Source organism: Trachinotus anak, unplaced genomic scaffold, assembly GCF_046630095.1.
Source record: "Trachinotus anak isolate AG129_WGS33_773 ecotype Australia unplaced genomic scaffold, CSIRO_AGI_Tana_v1 ptg000001l, whole genome shotgun sequence".
Classification (NCBI taxonomy): domain Eukaryota; kingdom Metazoa; phylum Chordata; class Actinopteri; order Carangiformes; family Carangidae; genus Trachinotus; species Trachinotus anak.
In genome coordinates, this window is record NW_027273852.1 from 7943671 (window position 1) to 7958422 (window position 14752).

Here is a 14752-nt window from a genome sequence, read left to right on the forward strand (position 1 = left end):
GGTGCAACTGGCTGAAAGGCACTGCCAACATAAAAGCATAATTACATCAGAAACCAGGCAACCCAGTGGGTAGATGTGAAAGGGGTAACGTAAATATTCTCAACTAGCTATTCTCAAATAGCCTCAACTTAGAGATATGTGCTTGTCTGCCATTACTTACAAGACAAGTATCTTCTCTAACACATTTAGTTCTTGGCTGAAGGATGCAGGCACATGGCTAACATGTGCTAGGCCATAATGGCTACTTCTGTTTAGTACAGAAGCCTTTCATAAATCGCTGGCATGGTTTATTCATCCTTTAATACATTTCTGTTGTCGTTACAGTGCCATCAGCTGCATTTTAATCATGACCAACATAAGTTTCTAAGAAAATCCAAGAAGCGTAGGTGTTATTAAATTAGTGGCGAATTAGTTCACGCCACTTGTGCAGTCTGCCTAATTAGACATGCTTTGTATCTCTGCATAAAAATTCAGCTACTTTTTAATGATCAGACAGCCACTGCAGCTGTTGAAATGGGTAATAGTAGAATCACTGTTGGAAGTACCATACAGGATCACTGTAAGGCTTACCAGATCAATGCCCTACACTGTTAATGCAATGTATTGTATTGCATTATACGGCAATGTATTTCTGTTATTTAGCCCAGAGCCATGCTGTTCAACGAAAACTCAAAATTTTCACACTGAAACATCATCAGAGTCTTCAGCACTTTCTGACCAAGTTTCGGTGTGAAATTCGCCAGAGCCATGCCCTTTCATGAAAACCCACAGTTTTATTGCATCGTCACACTCTTGCTATTGAGAAGTAGTAGGTGACTAGTGGAGCGATGGAAAGCAGTGTTTTTGCTTTTTGTTTTTTCTCAATAGGAAGTCTTACTTTAATGGTTTATTCGATAACTTTTCACCATCACATTTCACTCATTAAGCATTAAAGCAGTAAAGGAGTAGCAGTAATAATAAATGTACATTCACAGTAAACAGGAACATGTTAAATGTATATGGGTATTTGCATGATGTATATGTGTGTGTATGTGTGTTTGGTGGCTTGATTTTGACTTCAACGGGGCTTGGCAGTAGACTGTACCATTGGACTTTGTTTGTACTTAATCAGATTTACTGCCAGCATTATTAATAACTGTGGAAGAAAGAGGCTAAAGGAGAAAATGAAGGAGAGCAGGAAAAGGCGCTGACAGAGAGGTGTATAATGAGCTTTTGTACTTCGGATGTACACTCTCTCTCTCTTCCTCTTCCTCCCTCTCTCTGATTCTCTCTTTCTCTCTCTTCATCTGTTTGTCTGGTGGTCAGATGTTTTTCTAAGGGCATGTTTTGACTCTGTGTTGATTAATTTGCCACATCTACATTTGAGATACATGCTACATGAATGGACGAGGCAGTACATGTAAACCAAAAAAAAAGAATCAGAATCAGTTTCATTGCCAAGTGTGTTTCAACATACAAGGAATTTGTACTGTAACATAAATAGACTAAGAGTAAAATTAAAGGTAGAATTAAAGAAATTTAAAAAAAGCTTGCAAGTGGTCTCTGCCTTGTGGGTGGCACCCCAACCTTGAAATTGCAGCCTAAACATGTATTAAGGCTGCACAGTTAGGACTGGAGACTCTAAGCTGTGATGGAAAAAGACCATGTCCACTCATTGATATTCAGAGGCTCTATGAGTGAGAGCTGTAAACAACCAGAAAGCCCTGCAATTGGCACTCAAGGCGTGTTGCAGGACACACACACACACACACACACACACACACACACACACACAGTGTCTCTGCTTTTTTAACAATGCTAGACATTCACATGTATTCAGACTCTTAGAACTCTCTCTCTCTCTCTCTCTCTCTCTCTCTCTCTCTCTCTCTCTCTCTCTCTCACTCTCTCTCACACACACACACACACACACACACACACACACAAACTATAGCCCCCACCACACTCCCTCTCTCTCTCTGTCTCTCTCTCTCTTTCTCTCTCCCTTGCTCTTCTTTGCTCCCTCTCTCCAGGTCTGCACTACATCAGCAGCAGCTGGAGAGAGCAGCATAGCATTTCAGAGCAAAGCTGAGGAGGGCAGTGCAGGCAGAGTGGCCCCTGTGTGGGCCATCCAGTGGAGAGAGGGAATCTGCCCGCTAACATTGAGAATTTCTCCTCTCCCCTCTCTCTCTCGCTCTGTCTCTCTCTTCTCTAGTGCTGCAAGCAGAGAAACAGCCAAGCTCCTCCTCCCCTGCCACCCAGGAACTGATGACAAGGCTGGGCTTTTTACTGGGAGAAGGGATCCCGGGTACGGCACGCATACCTATGGACGACAAGAATGAAAAGAAGGTATTTCATTTTCTCCCTCCCCTCCAACTCCCTCCCTCTTCCAACAGCAGCTGCTGCTACCACTGCAGCACACAGATAGAGATAGAGGAGAGAGGGAAAGGATGAGAGAAAGAGGGAGTTGTTACAGTGTAACAGAAGAATGGATTTTTTTTGTTGCAGCTTGATTATTTTTCCCCCTGTGCATTATTTTTTTGTGTGAGGATTTAGGGGGACCTGGAAATTATTTTTTGGCACAACAAATAACGGTAACTGTCAAACTGTTTTGTTTGAGATGTTAAATATGTTTTAAAGAAAGTAACTGCTTATTTAAAATTGGCTGAAAGTGGTTTTATTTCAGTGCATGAGCTTCAGTGTAGTGTATTAGTCTCCCAGTAACTTGAGTGCTATTCCAGGGGCTCTTGAGTGTGTAACAAGAGTGTCTGAGCACGGGTCCAGAAATAGAGTTATACTAGGTCTGAGCTTCAGTTTGTTTGGCTCTGCTAATTAAGCTGGGGCTATGTGAAGAGCAGAGCAGAGCAGAGCCCAGCACGCTATGCTTGCCTGATTCATCTCGTGTCTTGGACTCGGCAATCCTAGGAATGTGAAAAAGGCTTACAAAGTATTTTATAAACTGTGTTCATTAGTTCAGATGTCAAAAGAGGAGACAGGCAGTATGGACATGTAATGGTTTTTACTTTGTGTTTGTTTGTGTGCAAGTTGGTGTGTGTTTTCAGAGCTCAGACGGGGAGGAGCACGTTATTGTCATCTGCCAGCAATTGTCTTTTCCTCCGTACTGCTGTTTTACAACATATCTTTAGCTCAGCATGTTGTTTTTAGATCTGCCTCACAGTAAATTATTAAATGTCAGTAATTTGTTTGGCTCTTACTCGATAAGAGTAAAAATGATAAGCTCTGGGCTGCAGCCTCTGGCTCGAAGTTGCAGAGCGCCATAGAAATAGGAAATGTTATATAGTTAATACCTGCATTCCACAAGTTGTTAATGATGCTGCCAGCCATCCAGTATCCCTCCTATTCTGCTGTAGTATTCTTTCAGCATGCCATTGTGCAAACATGTAGACCTTTGGACAGCAACAGTCCATGTGAAATGACAGGTTAGTCCCACTTCTCTCTCAAACTGACTAAGAATTGATGATGCTTTGCTATTTTGTTTGATTGGGTTGAACAATATGAAATTTATTCCCCAAAAGAGGTGATTCTGTCTCATCTTCTTTTCACTCCAGTTAAAGCAACGTTAATTCTGTTGACTTTATGGCCTGTAGTGCCTCTAATGCCTAGTTGTCTACCTAATTATTTGATTCAATTTTTACACTTTGCTATATTATTTATTTAAAAAAAAAAACAGGTTTTTAGACATAGTTATAGAAACAGGCATGTTTGTGTTGATGTGTATAGTGGAATTTGACAGAAAAATATAGATTTTTATTTTTTAATGAACTCACTTTTAATCAGTATATATTTAAAGTAAGTACTGTTCCAGTTGGAGAAAAGAATTGTCTTCAAAGATTTGAGTGATTTTAGTAACAGTCTAGTATGTGAGAAAGGTTTAAAAAAACAGGATATCTGAGGTCAGGTGCAATGTTAGAAAAGGTCTGTGAGACTTTTGTTGAAAGTTTAATTGGTGAAATTTGTTTGAGGCAGTACACAGCCTTGAAGTAAATGCTGCTTGAGAAGCGATAAAAGTCCCTCAAGCGGCAAAATATCTGCAAAAAAAAAAAAAAAGTTATTTTTGAGTTTTTGATTTAATTTGACCTGGTCTTCTAACAGTAGATCCCGCTAAAAATTAAGGTTTGTTGAGTTTATTGGGCTTAATGTGAATGGAGCAGGTTGAGGGAGGAACTGGTTTAAAACTTGCTGAGGGATAAGCAGGCTCAGTTTCTGTTGTGTGCAACTGTTAAAGGCTTTGGTTCTTCTTACGCTGGGACAAGCTACAGTACATTGTTTAGAATCAGAATACAGTTGAAGGATGATGGGGAAACAGGTCAAACCACCTTTAATTTGGATTTCTCCGGTTGTCAGTTAGCTCAAACAAAGACTCAGCTGCTGTATGGTTGTCAGACAGGCTTGATGACATGAGAAAGGTGTCTATTGTGTCACAACAAAGTTGAGAGCTCTTCCCTTGTGAAATTCTCTTCAGGCTTATTTTAGTCCCCCCAGATATATGACTGTGTAATTTTCAAGCCCTGCTCTATTTACAGTGCTTATGCCCTTCGGTTTATGTGTCATGCTCACATGTGAAAGGCTTGTTTATTTGTGAGGGAATTCTTCACATTGCTTTCACATGATCCAGGTCAAATAGGCAATGAACTTTGATTAAATCAGTCTTTGAAATTCTCCGAATTCTCCTTCCAAATACAGATGGAAAATTGTTTTTGTTGTATTTATTACTGCTCATGCTAAAGAAATGTGAAATGTTGCCAGCTGATAGTTTATATTGAGCTGACTTCATACTTTATTGACATATTTGATTAGTAGAGCACTTTCTTGGTGTACCTTAACCCTTTTCTCCCTTCTCTTCAGTGCTCTGTGACTAGCCAGGGTATCAGCCCCTGCTCGACGCTGACCAGCAGCACGGCCTCTCCCAGCACTGACAGCCCATGTTCCACGCTCAACAGCACAACCAGCCGCCCCCCTCTCAGCCGCTCCAGCCCCTGTGGGACCATCACCAGCCCCAGTTCCACACTTGAGAGCAAGGACAGCGGGATCATAGGTGACAAATTACCAGCTCTTCGTACCCATATAGAAACTGGTAGCACCCATGTCCTTAAAGGTAGCATGTGGAACTTTTGACCAAAAGTAACACAATGTTTGGGGCAATGTTTTTCTGAGTGGGTTCCTGTTTTGTTCTTATGCTGAACGCACATGGGGATGCATTCCTGTCACAGGTTTCACACAGGATTCATTTGTTTTTGTTTTTTTTATTTAAATTGATTAATTTGGCCAAATGTTTTGTAAGGAAGCGATTGCATTCAAAATGCTTGTACCAAGGACCTCAAGGATACGCACAATGTTTTTCCGTGGATGACTCTGAATGTAAACACAGCTTTGTTTTCAAGAAGACGCCACTCACTTTGGAGCTACCAGGTTAAAGCTGTCTGGTAGAAATATTTTACTTTCGTACTGCATTTGTATTTGAAGCAATTGTCTCAAATCGTGATGCACGGTCCAAAACTAAACTACTCCATACTGGTTTACATTCATATCTGAGCCCACATAACACAAAGGAAACTATAGAATATCTGTCAAATAATCAGCTTCAAACTGACTCCACTGTAGTTTAAACCCACCTATGGCGTCTTTGCCAAAATAGTCGGTAACCATGCTAGGAATGTCAGGGATGAGCCAAGTCAGCTGCCGATGCAGTGGGAAACCAGGCACATTGAACTGCTTAGTCCAGATTGGTAGTATCCCACCTAGATCAATGGCAAAAATCTCCAACCAGCCTCTCATTCACTATAGCCAGTTTATCAGTGGCTGCATTAGTTGCTAGGTTTGATATTATAGATAAAGTCAAAGACTCTGCTGATCTCTCAGTAACTGTTTTTTTTATTTTTGCCATTTCTTCTGCACAATACAGCTGATAGCACAGATTCCTCAGCTTTTTATTAATCACTTATGACAGTGTTTCCTGTGAAGTGTACACTTTGTGAGTCTCACCTGCATGGTGCCAGTCATTCATCATTCTGTTAAACCTATTAGGACTGAATAGCATTTGTGTCAGACTGTATTCATCCTCTACCATGTGTCAGTTATTGGGTTTGTATGGAGCTGTTCCGGTACGAGAAATCATTGGTGTGACAGTTTGACATTGTACTGTATCTCTAGTAATAACCATGTAAGACATCTAGGGATTTACACAAGCTGACAGGAAGATGACGTCTATTCATGTATTAATCCGTCTGCCGTTTCTACTCACAAAGCCTCCATTGGCTATAAAATGTTAGGATTTCGTTCTGAAAATGGGGTTTGAATGTTTGTGGTGAGGATTGAAAAGCAAATTGTGACTGTAGGATCCTGCAGTTATCCTCAGATGAACTTAACTCCTCAGATGAACTAAACTCGTCTCTGAAAGAACTGTGGTTATTTAGGTAACAGGCTGACGTGATAAGTCTGTAGCAGAGAGCAATGCATGCTAAAGCCAGATATAACACAACAATTTGGATTTCCAATTCAGCAGAGTTGGCATAAGTGCTTACTAAGAGTCAGTCATTCTATCCCCCCCAGAGCAATATCATCGCTCGCTGCTAAATAATTAATGGAATCTGGGATACAGTATTCTCCAACACCGAGTATCAATGGGCTTCCACTTAGGTTGAGTCATACAGTCATATAGCATTTCATTGTAAAGCTACTTTGCTTGTGTCAAATCAAAACTGGTCCACAACATCCCACCTCCACCACCTGTGCAGGCGATGGAAGAGAACAAAGCCATGTTGTGTCCACAAGTCAGATTCCAGCCTGTGATTAATGCTCCCTGTTCTTTGAAGTTTGACTTCGCAATGTCTCAACATTTACTAAACAGAAGAGTTTCTGCATGAGGTTCCTGGGGGAGGACCCATAACAGGCCTATAGCAATAACCATAACCAGCTCTTCATATGGTAAAAAGACAAATTATCCACAGGTTTAAATAAATGACAGTGTATTATTTAAATCAAGTGAGCAATCACTGTAACCTTTTCGACACTGTGATGACTGCCAATAAGATGCTGAGAACAGGCTTAGATGTGGCTGCTGTCATGAATAACTTCATATTTGCCCAGTTAAATGGCACAGTAGTCACATTGTCCAGGATGTGTTTGTTATATTAATATAAGTGATGATGCAACGTGCTGCAGGATTATGAAATTCAGATTAGTAATGTGTGATGCAAACGCAACCAGCTGGCCAGTGACTTCCATTCCTCTGATTGTATTGATGTTTCTGTATCCAGCTGCTTGTTACTGTCTAGCTTTGGCCCTCTGTTCGGGTTTTGAGATCGTGTTAAATGGATCGGTTGGTCTGGGGGAGGATTAAAGGATTTGTTGTCATGTAACTAAAACACCTATTTTAAACTGAAAAAAATACTAAAGGCAATTTTTAAAACTAGTTCTTCACTCTTTTCTGACATTTTTTAAATATTAAAATGTAAATTTTGTTTAATAATACAGCATCCAGTTGCTGTTTACAGTGTTTAATGTTTCAACTGAACAAAATGCAAAAAAAACCCAAAAGACATTAGAGGAGGCTGTACTCAGGGGGCTGTGCTTTCCAGTTTTCATTAGGGTGAGCAGAATGTCATTGTAAATAAACATCAAGAAGCGAGCAGTTCTGATAAGAGCTATGAAGAAAATCAGGGAGTTATTCAAAGTCAAAAGTTCAACTACAGCTCGGTATCTCACCAGAGATGGAAAGCTGTTCACGTTACACACAGAACATTCCTCCATCTTCCCTCTGCTAATTCCCTTCTCTGTTTGCATCTCCTCTCAGCCACCATCACCAGTTCTTCGGAGAATGACGACCGCAGCGGCTCCAGCCTGGAGTGGAGTAAGGATGGCAGCCTGAGAGGTAGCGGGCGCCATGGCCTGGCACAGAGCGTGCGGGCTGACACCTGCTCCCCTGTGGCCGAAGAAGACTCCAACAGTGCTACAGCAACACCAGCTGACACCCCATCCAGGACAGACCAGCAGCAGTCCAACATATCAGCAGGGGCATCAGGGCAACCACAGCCTCCAAGTCACTCGCCTGAGGGACCCATCCCATACCCACCACAGACATCCTCATCCCTCATGATGCCGAGGCCGAACTCTGTTGCAGGTATGGGCCTTTGGTTTTTGAGCTTTTGACATCTGGATGTCTTCTGTGCAGGGGAGAGAAAGGAATGGATCTGTATACCTCTGATTCAGCATTACGCCAAACATTTTACTTAAACTGTCTCCTTGTAGCCTAGTAACCTTTGTTATGTTGACAGGAGAACTGTGACTCTGTGCTTGGGTGTCTCCCTGCATTGCGCTGGCAGTCAGTTCAACATTGTCACGCTATGTTACGACCTGGGCCTGAGGCTGACAAGTGGCGTGTCATTTCTAGTCCAAGCAAGTGACAGACAAAGACAGGAAAAAAAAAACATGTGTAGATATAGAGGGAAAGGGTAGTGTAGTGTTTTTCAGAAGACAGGTTGTGCTTTTCAAAGACGGGCACGGTATCAAGGCAGAAGTTAGGGATTAGGCAGCTGTTGCATGTTGTGCCTCGGCCTGGCCTGCCATGCCGGACCTAAGCGCTAGCCACTGTCTGACTGATCTGTTCTGCATTCCTGCCCCTGGAACCTCCCTGTTATGGCTCAGCTTGCCGTATCCACACAGCTGTCACAGTTGTTGGTATCCCTCACTACCTCCTCCCCCCTTTTCCAGTCTAAGGTCTCCCTGTGTTTTTGCTGTTCCTAAGCCATAAGTTTTACATCTCTCTTTAAAATGTAAACCATGTTAGGGATATCAAGAGGCCAGGTTGAGGCCAAGTTGATCCAACAGAAGTCAAGTCCTCGCTGAATGCTCTGCTTTAACTAGTAAATAGAAGGAGTATTTTCAGTTGTGTTATACCTTTAGATTCACTGAGGATGGATTTAAATGTATAGGCAACTGGACTCACCAGCAATGTAATCTGCAGCTCCACTTGCAATCAAATGTTAGTTTTCATACCCAGGGGACCATACTGCATGTTACTCTTGCTATTAGGTTGTTTGGACTAATAGGAACATATTTGATTGTTACAGTTGCTGCAGACTAGATATGAAAATTATTAGATGGTGAAGATTGTATGAAGGGATGGGTAATGGTGACAGAAGCAAATAGAATAAACAAATGAAAAGCTTATAGAGAAGATGAACTGAATGTCGCACTGCGTGGTACTTGCAGACAATTACACTGGTGAGGTGAAATGATCAACAATCAATCAACAGCTGGGGCAGCACTGGGGGGAAAATGTGATGACCTAAATGGAGTCTGGTCACACCAGTCAGTAAGACAAAGAGAAAAAAGTCAGGTTTGTCTCAAAGCCCATCCAATTTGCAACAAGTAGCCAACTTAACTGATGATGGATGAATGTCAAAATTACCCTGTCAGTGTATCAGTAAGAGAAGAAGATAGACCGGGTACTAGACATAGAAGTAAAACAAAAAGTACATGGTTGGTGTCTCAGACATTGAATACATGCCAGAGATTATGCATGTATTTCACACACTGTGCACTGCTCCTCCACAACACTTTGACAGTGTTGTGTACCACAGCTGGGTCTGTGCCCACATTGTTTACATAAAGTTGTTCAAGGCATTGAGCAGAACATGCCTGTTCATCACCCATTCTGTTGTTCTAATAGTCCATACCCTTGTACATCTTATCATTATTTCCCCCCGACATAACCGTGAACAGCGCAGACACACACACTGGCTCATAAAGCTAACAGCCCAGGAAATATTTGACTGTTTGTTGCTTTGTGCGTGAGTGCCAGTGTGCTTGTCTCTGTGCGTGTGTACTCCCAGAGTTTATGGGCTGATGTCATAGCTATGCGGCGTTGCCCTCCAGGGACCTGTGAAAATCGCGCCTTAGATTTTACGCCGTGTGAAAAAGCCCTGGGAGAGGACATTGACGACATGGAGAGACAGCTTCATTTATGGTTAAACCAATCTGTATGGGTGTCACCGTGTACCAGGGACAGTGTCCCTGTTCTGTTGATTCTCAAGGAAATTGTATTCAATAAAAAGATAATGATTCTAAAGAAGCAATTACTGGGGCAGGTAGGAGTTAAATGGAAGAGATGCAATTGTGCAAAGCAAATAAAAATGTTTTCATCATTAATGCTTTCAATCTGTTTGCCATAACCTCGATGACTAGTCTTCATTGTCTGGCTTTGTACCATTACATAGGATAACAATGTGTCTGCTGTGAATTTGCCAATTTGTCCTTGACATCGCACAAGGACACGGAGATCCAATATGAAAATAAATAAAATAGCTGCGTTTATTTTGTTTTAATGTGCCAATGCAAAACTTGAGATAAAAGCAGACAAATGATCCGCTCTCCCTAAAAGTTAATCTGCATCGATGCAGAGGTTATACTGGAGTTTCGGGCTGAAGGAGGAGCTGGATGTGAAGGAGAAACCCTCATTTTTATCCCAGCAGTTAGATATGGTAACGAGCTCTTAGAAGTGACCAAAACAGGGGGATTGCAGGGACAAAGAATTTAATGAATTTTCCTTCCTAGGCAGTCTGGGCTTACCTTAAGGCATAGTGTGAGGTATTTAGATATCCAAAAGGAGCTCAGAGTAGAACTGCAGTATTTTGAAGGTGAAAGGAGCAAGTTAAGGTTGTTGGAGCATCTCCGGAGGTATCCAAGAGACACACAACTGGGAGGTGCCCTTGGAGCAGACACAGGAAAATGAATTGATGATAGATATTTATATATTTTCCAGAGCTTGTGGGCAACAGTTTTCATAGAGACCTATTTTGAAAATAGGAAATAATGAAACCTTACTGTTTAATTGTTACATCACCTGGCACACCACAGGATTTCACCCATTTAAATGTAACATTGTACTGTCCTTTTATCAATTGACTCAGCATTGGAATAGTGATGCAACTACAACAGTTAGTTAAGAGAATGATATAAAGTTGCAGACAGTTGAAGCACAAAGGCCAAATTTTCTCAAAGGCAAAGTGGGTTTTGTCCATCTGTCTAATGTCAATCAAGTGGTGTATAGCTTGGCCCCTAGAATGTTAGCTATGTATGTAGAAAGGCTGTCAGCATATTACAACGACAAGTGTCATTTGCGCTGCCTTGGTGAACCCACACACCTTCTCATGCTATGGCTAGCTTCTCCCCAGGCTGCAGTGGGAACTGCATGCACTGTGGCAATTTCCACAAATGTTGGCACACACCACCTGTCACAGCAGACAGGGCTGAGTTCAGATGTCTCTTTAGGAGCAGTTTGTAAATGTAATTTTCGCTGGTAGTCTGAGGAGGGACAGTGCCTTGACCCCCATTGTTCATAGGAAATATTTTCTGCTGTAGGGCCTATCTTTTAAGGCAGATTTAAAAAGTTGTCACAACGGCAACCCCAGAAAGCACCACACATATTTATCATCCATTTCACATCAAAAATATACCCCATTTGAAAGGTCATAGCTGACCTCATGTATGGGCTGTGTGGGAGCCTGAAAGAAATGTGAATGGCTTTTTTTCAAGGGCTTCTTTGTGTTTCCAGAGAACCTCTCTGGGAAAATCTTTTACTCGCTCACTCTGTATTCATGATAGTGCAATGCAGTCCTTTTTCTACAGCTCAGTATTAAAAGCCTAATGAGACTGCTGTCAACTAACATTTTTTGCTAATGTAAAAAATTGCTGTCTATTTAGTTTGGTTTCTTTAATTAATATGTTATTGAAGACCAAATCTTGTTTCTTTTCAGTATGGTAATTTAAGGTTTAGGAGTTGTTTTTCTTATAGGACCTACAACCAGAACACAAGTCTGAGGTTAAGCCAGCAAAGGGCGTTTATTGCACAGTTTGTAAAGTTAGACAGACTAAGAGCAGTTGAGGGCTGGTGGCAGCTGAATTCAAGGGTTGTAGCGGGTCTGAATCTGAAGGTCCTCCAGAACACCGATGAGCTTATGTGGCTGGGTGGGCAGGCAGACAGGCAGAGCAAGGCAGGGTAGCAGAGGCACCAGACCTGGGGCATAAAGAGATTCAATCAGAACTCAGAGCTTCACAACAGAGACAAGAGTAAAAAATAGCTGGCCGGACATGATGCCATGTAGGTAACTGTACAATCTGGAGAAGAGGGGAGGTCTGAGCCAGTCTTAAATACTGCATCTGGTGAAGCCTATGAGGAAGATTGGAGACAGGTGTGGAGGCAGAACTGGCGGGAACAGCAAACCGGGAGGCCACGCCCAGCTACACACACATACACACAAACAGACCCAAAAGACAGACTGGGGACAAACACAAGAGGAGAGGGAACACATGAGGAAAACAAGGGCCCTAAGGGGCCTAATCCTAACAGGTAAAATATTATGAATCACTTCAACTCAGTAATTATCAGTCACAATTGTATAACCACCAAAAAAATGAAATCAGATTAGGTTAAAAAATTGGCAAAAGCAGAGAGACAAGACAAAAATGTGAATTATTTCACTGTTTCACCCCACATTTAAAATATGTGTCATGATTTTAGTATTAATCGTGCTGCCCTCACATTTCAGTGTCAGCAGAAGTAATAAGCAGCTGTTTGTTGTTTGTGCCACAGCTCTGGCTTTGTTTTTTGCAATCTAGCATTTCCAAATATGAAAACAAATCTCACAGTTGATGGCGTGTTGGATTTAGCCCGGTCAGCACATTAACAACACTAACCTTTTGTCCAAATTGACACTTTGAAATGTCAGATGTTGAATCTATGAACACACGGTTTGAGCAAAATTTCACTCCTTGCATCTTGCACTCTCTGCCACCCTTACTCCTCATTATACCTGGGTAAGAAGAATTCTATTTTTGAGTCAGTCATGTTAAGCTTTTGAAAAAGAAAAAAGGCTTACAGAGTCAAAGGGTTGTATTAATTCTGGCCACTGGAATTCCATGATTTTGAAATCTTAGCTTGAGCGGCTTGTGGTTGGGTTACTGAGACGGAGAGACTGAGTTAGGGTCACTGTGGCTGAGGAATGGGGCTACAGTACTTCTGTGGTGTTTGGCTATTCAGCAAAGCTTTGTGGTCTGAGCCATGGTGGTACAGTACACACTCATTGTTTGTGTGTACTCCAAAAGTCCTCTGTTCCTCTGGCCAAACTCACACGCTGTGATACCTTTACCAGTGATAATGGATCCAAGATGTTTTGTTAAAATGTCTAAAGTCTCTGGAGTGTTGACAAGTAAATTGCAGGATTTGTTGTTTCTCTATCAAAACACTGGACAAGGTAAGGTTTGAGTACTCATGAGTTCACATCTGTGTTTTATTAGGAAGACACAATCTGACTCAGAAATGTATGCAAAGGTCAGATGGTAATTTTCCCAAATTACAAAATCGTGTATTTCAAACTTGTGCAGTACTGCTGCACAAAGCCGAGTTATGGCCTTTTAAATTTGATAATACTGTAGTCTCTTTGTAGTCCTGGAGCAGGAAGGCATGATGTAACCTTTTCATCTGATATGCTGTAAGCTCATGTCTTCTCTGGCAGTTTGAAGACAGTATTGTCTGCTGTAATTTTTGCAACCTGTTTGAAAACATGCCTGCATGTTGTTAGTGTTTTGTGATGTTTTCAGGTAGCCATGGAATTTAGTTCTGCCCCTGGCTTTATGTAGACATTGATCTGTTTAGACCAGAGATTGAAAAGAAGGCAAAGAGAAAACAGATAACCCATTCATGTCCCTGAGCTCTCTCAAAAGGTCACAGCCACATCTTTTAAAATGTCCATTTTCAGAGAGCTGTTGGTGCCGCTCTGTCACAGCAGGAGCAAAATAAAAACCGTTGCAGAGATCAATCTGAGTGAGTTTTGAGGAGCTGTGTAAAATTCTGCTCAGTAGCACTCCAGTGAAGGATCAGAACTTGCCAAATGCCCCATCTCAAAGGGTCAGAGTCTTAGCTCACTGGTCTGTGCCACAGCAGAGCCATTTGTTTAAGTTTGATTAACAGCACCACACTAATGAGACTTGTGTAACAGCCGTTCAGGAAGTATGCAACTGTTATGATGGCATGATTATCCTAATGTCCCAGGTCTCTCTTCTTCCTGGCTCTTCCTGGCTCTCTTGGCACAGAGTTAATTAGGTATGACCTGGCCTGTTTTTCAATTTGTGCCTGCAGTTCCTGTGTAGAAAATATACTTTAAACCTTTTGAGCTTGTTCAGTGCAGTTAAGTTATTTTATAGTTATATGCTTTTTAGCAATGAAATTCAAATAAAATTGTACAGTCTGTTCCCTTTGGTGATAACTTCTTATGTAGCGCCATCACCAGATCAAACTTTAAATTTTTCCAGTTGTTTGGTTCATGACCAAATACTTACTAAACTAATAGCATTACCATCAGCCTCAGCTGTACTTATTTACTACCTCTATTAGGTGATACCAGGCATGCTAAAATGCTAAACCAACATGGTGAACTTGGTAAACATTATATCTGCTAAACATGAGCATGTTGGCATTCTCATGATGAGCCTGTTAGCAAGCTGACAAGAGAAAATTAGCTGTAGACTATTTTTCTTCCTCTCTTTCTTTGGGATTGTTGTATCAAATCAAACTAACAAGCTGCTTGTATGATCTTATCTGATCTTTAATTAGATCTGGCCAACAACAGCTGTAAGTCTGTTGGTTTTGTATACTCTGAGCTGAATACCTCAGGTAGTTTGTACTCCCAGGCTGTGCACCGCTCTCAACAAGTTTCACCATTCAGTGGTTCAGATTATAGGTGGTTAAGGTCAC

At 41.6% G+C, this 14752-nt stretch overlaps 1 protein-coding gene across 4 annotated transcripts in view; it reads left to right on the forward strand.

Moving 5' to 3' along the window:
- tanc1b (tetratricopeptide repeat, ankyrin repeat and coiled-coil containing 1b) overlaps positions 1–14752 on the forward strand; it is a 95718-nt gene that overhangs the window by 48501 nt on the left and 32465 nt on the right. For 3 of the 4 annotated variants that reach the window (XM_071473074.1, XM_071473152.1, XM_071473230.1), the window contains 3 exons: positions 2195–2328; positions 4846–5035; positions 7793–8119. In XM_071473074.1, coding sequence (XP_071329175.1) covers positions 2195–2328; positions 4846–5035; positions 7793–8119 — 651 coding nt within the window. Of the gene's footprint in view, positions 1–2194; positions 2329–4845; positions 5036–7792; positions 8120–11648; positions 12350–14752 lie in introns of those variants that run through there. The other variant, XM_071473313.1, reaches the window with a different exon arrangement.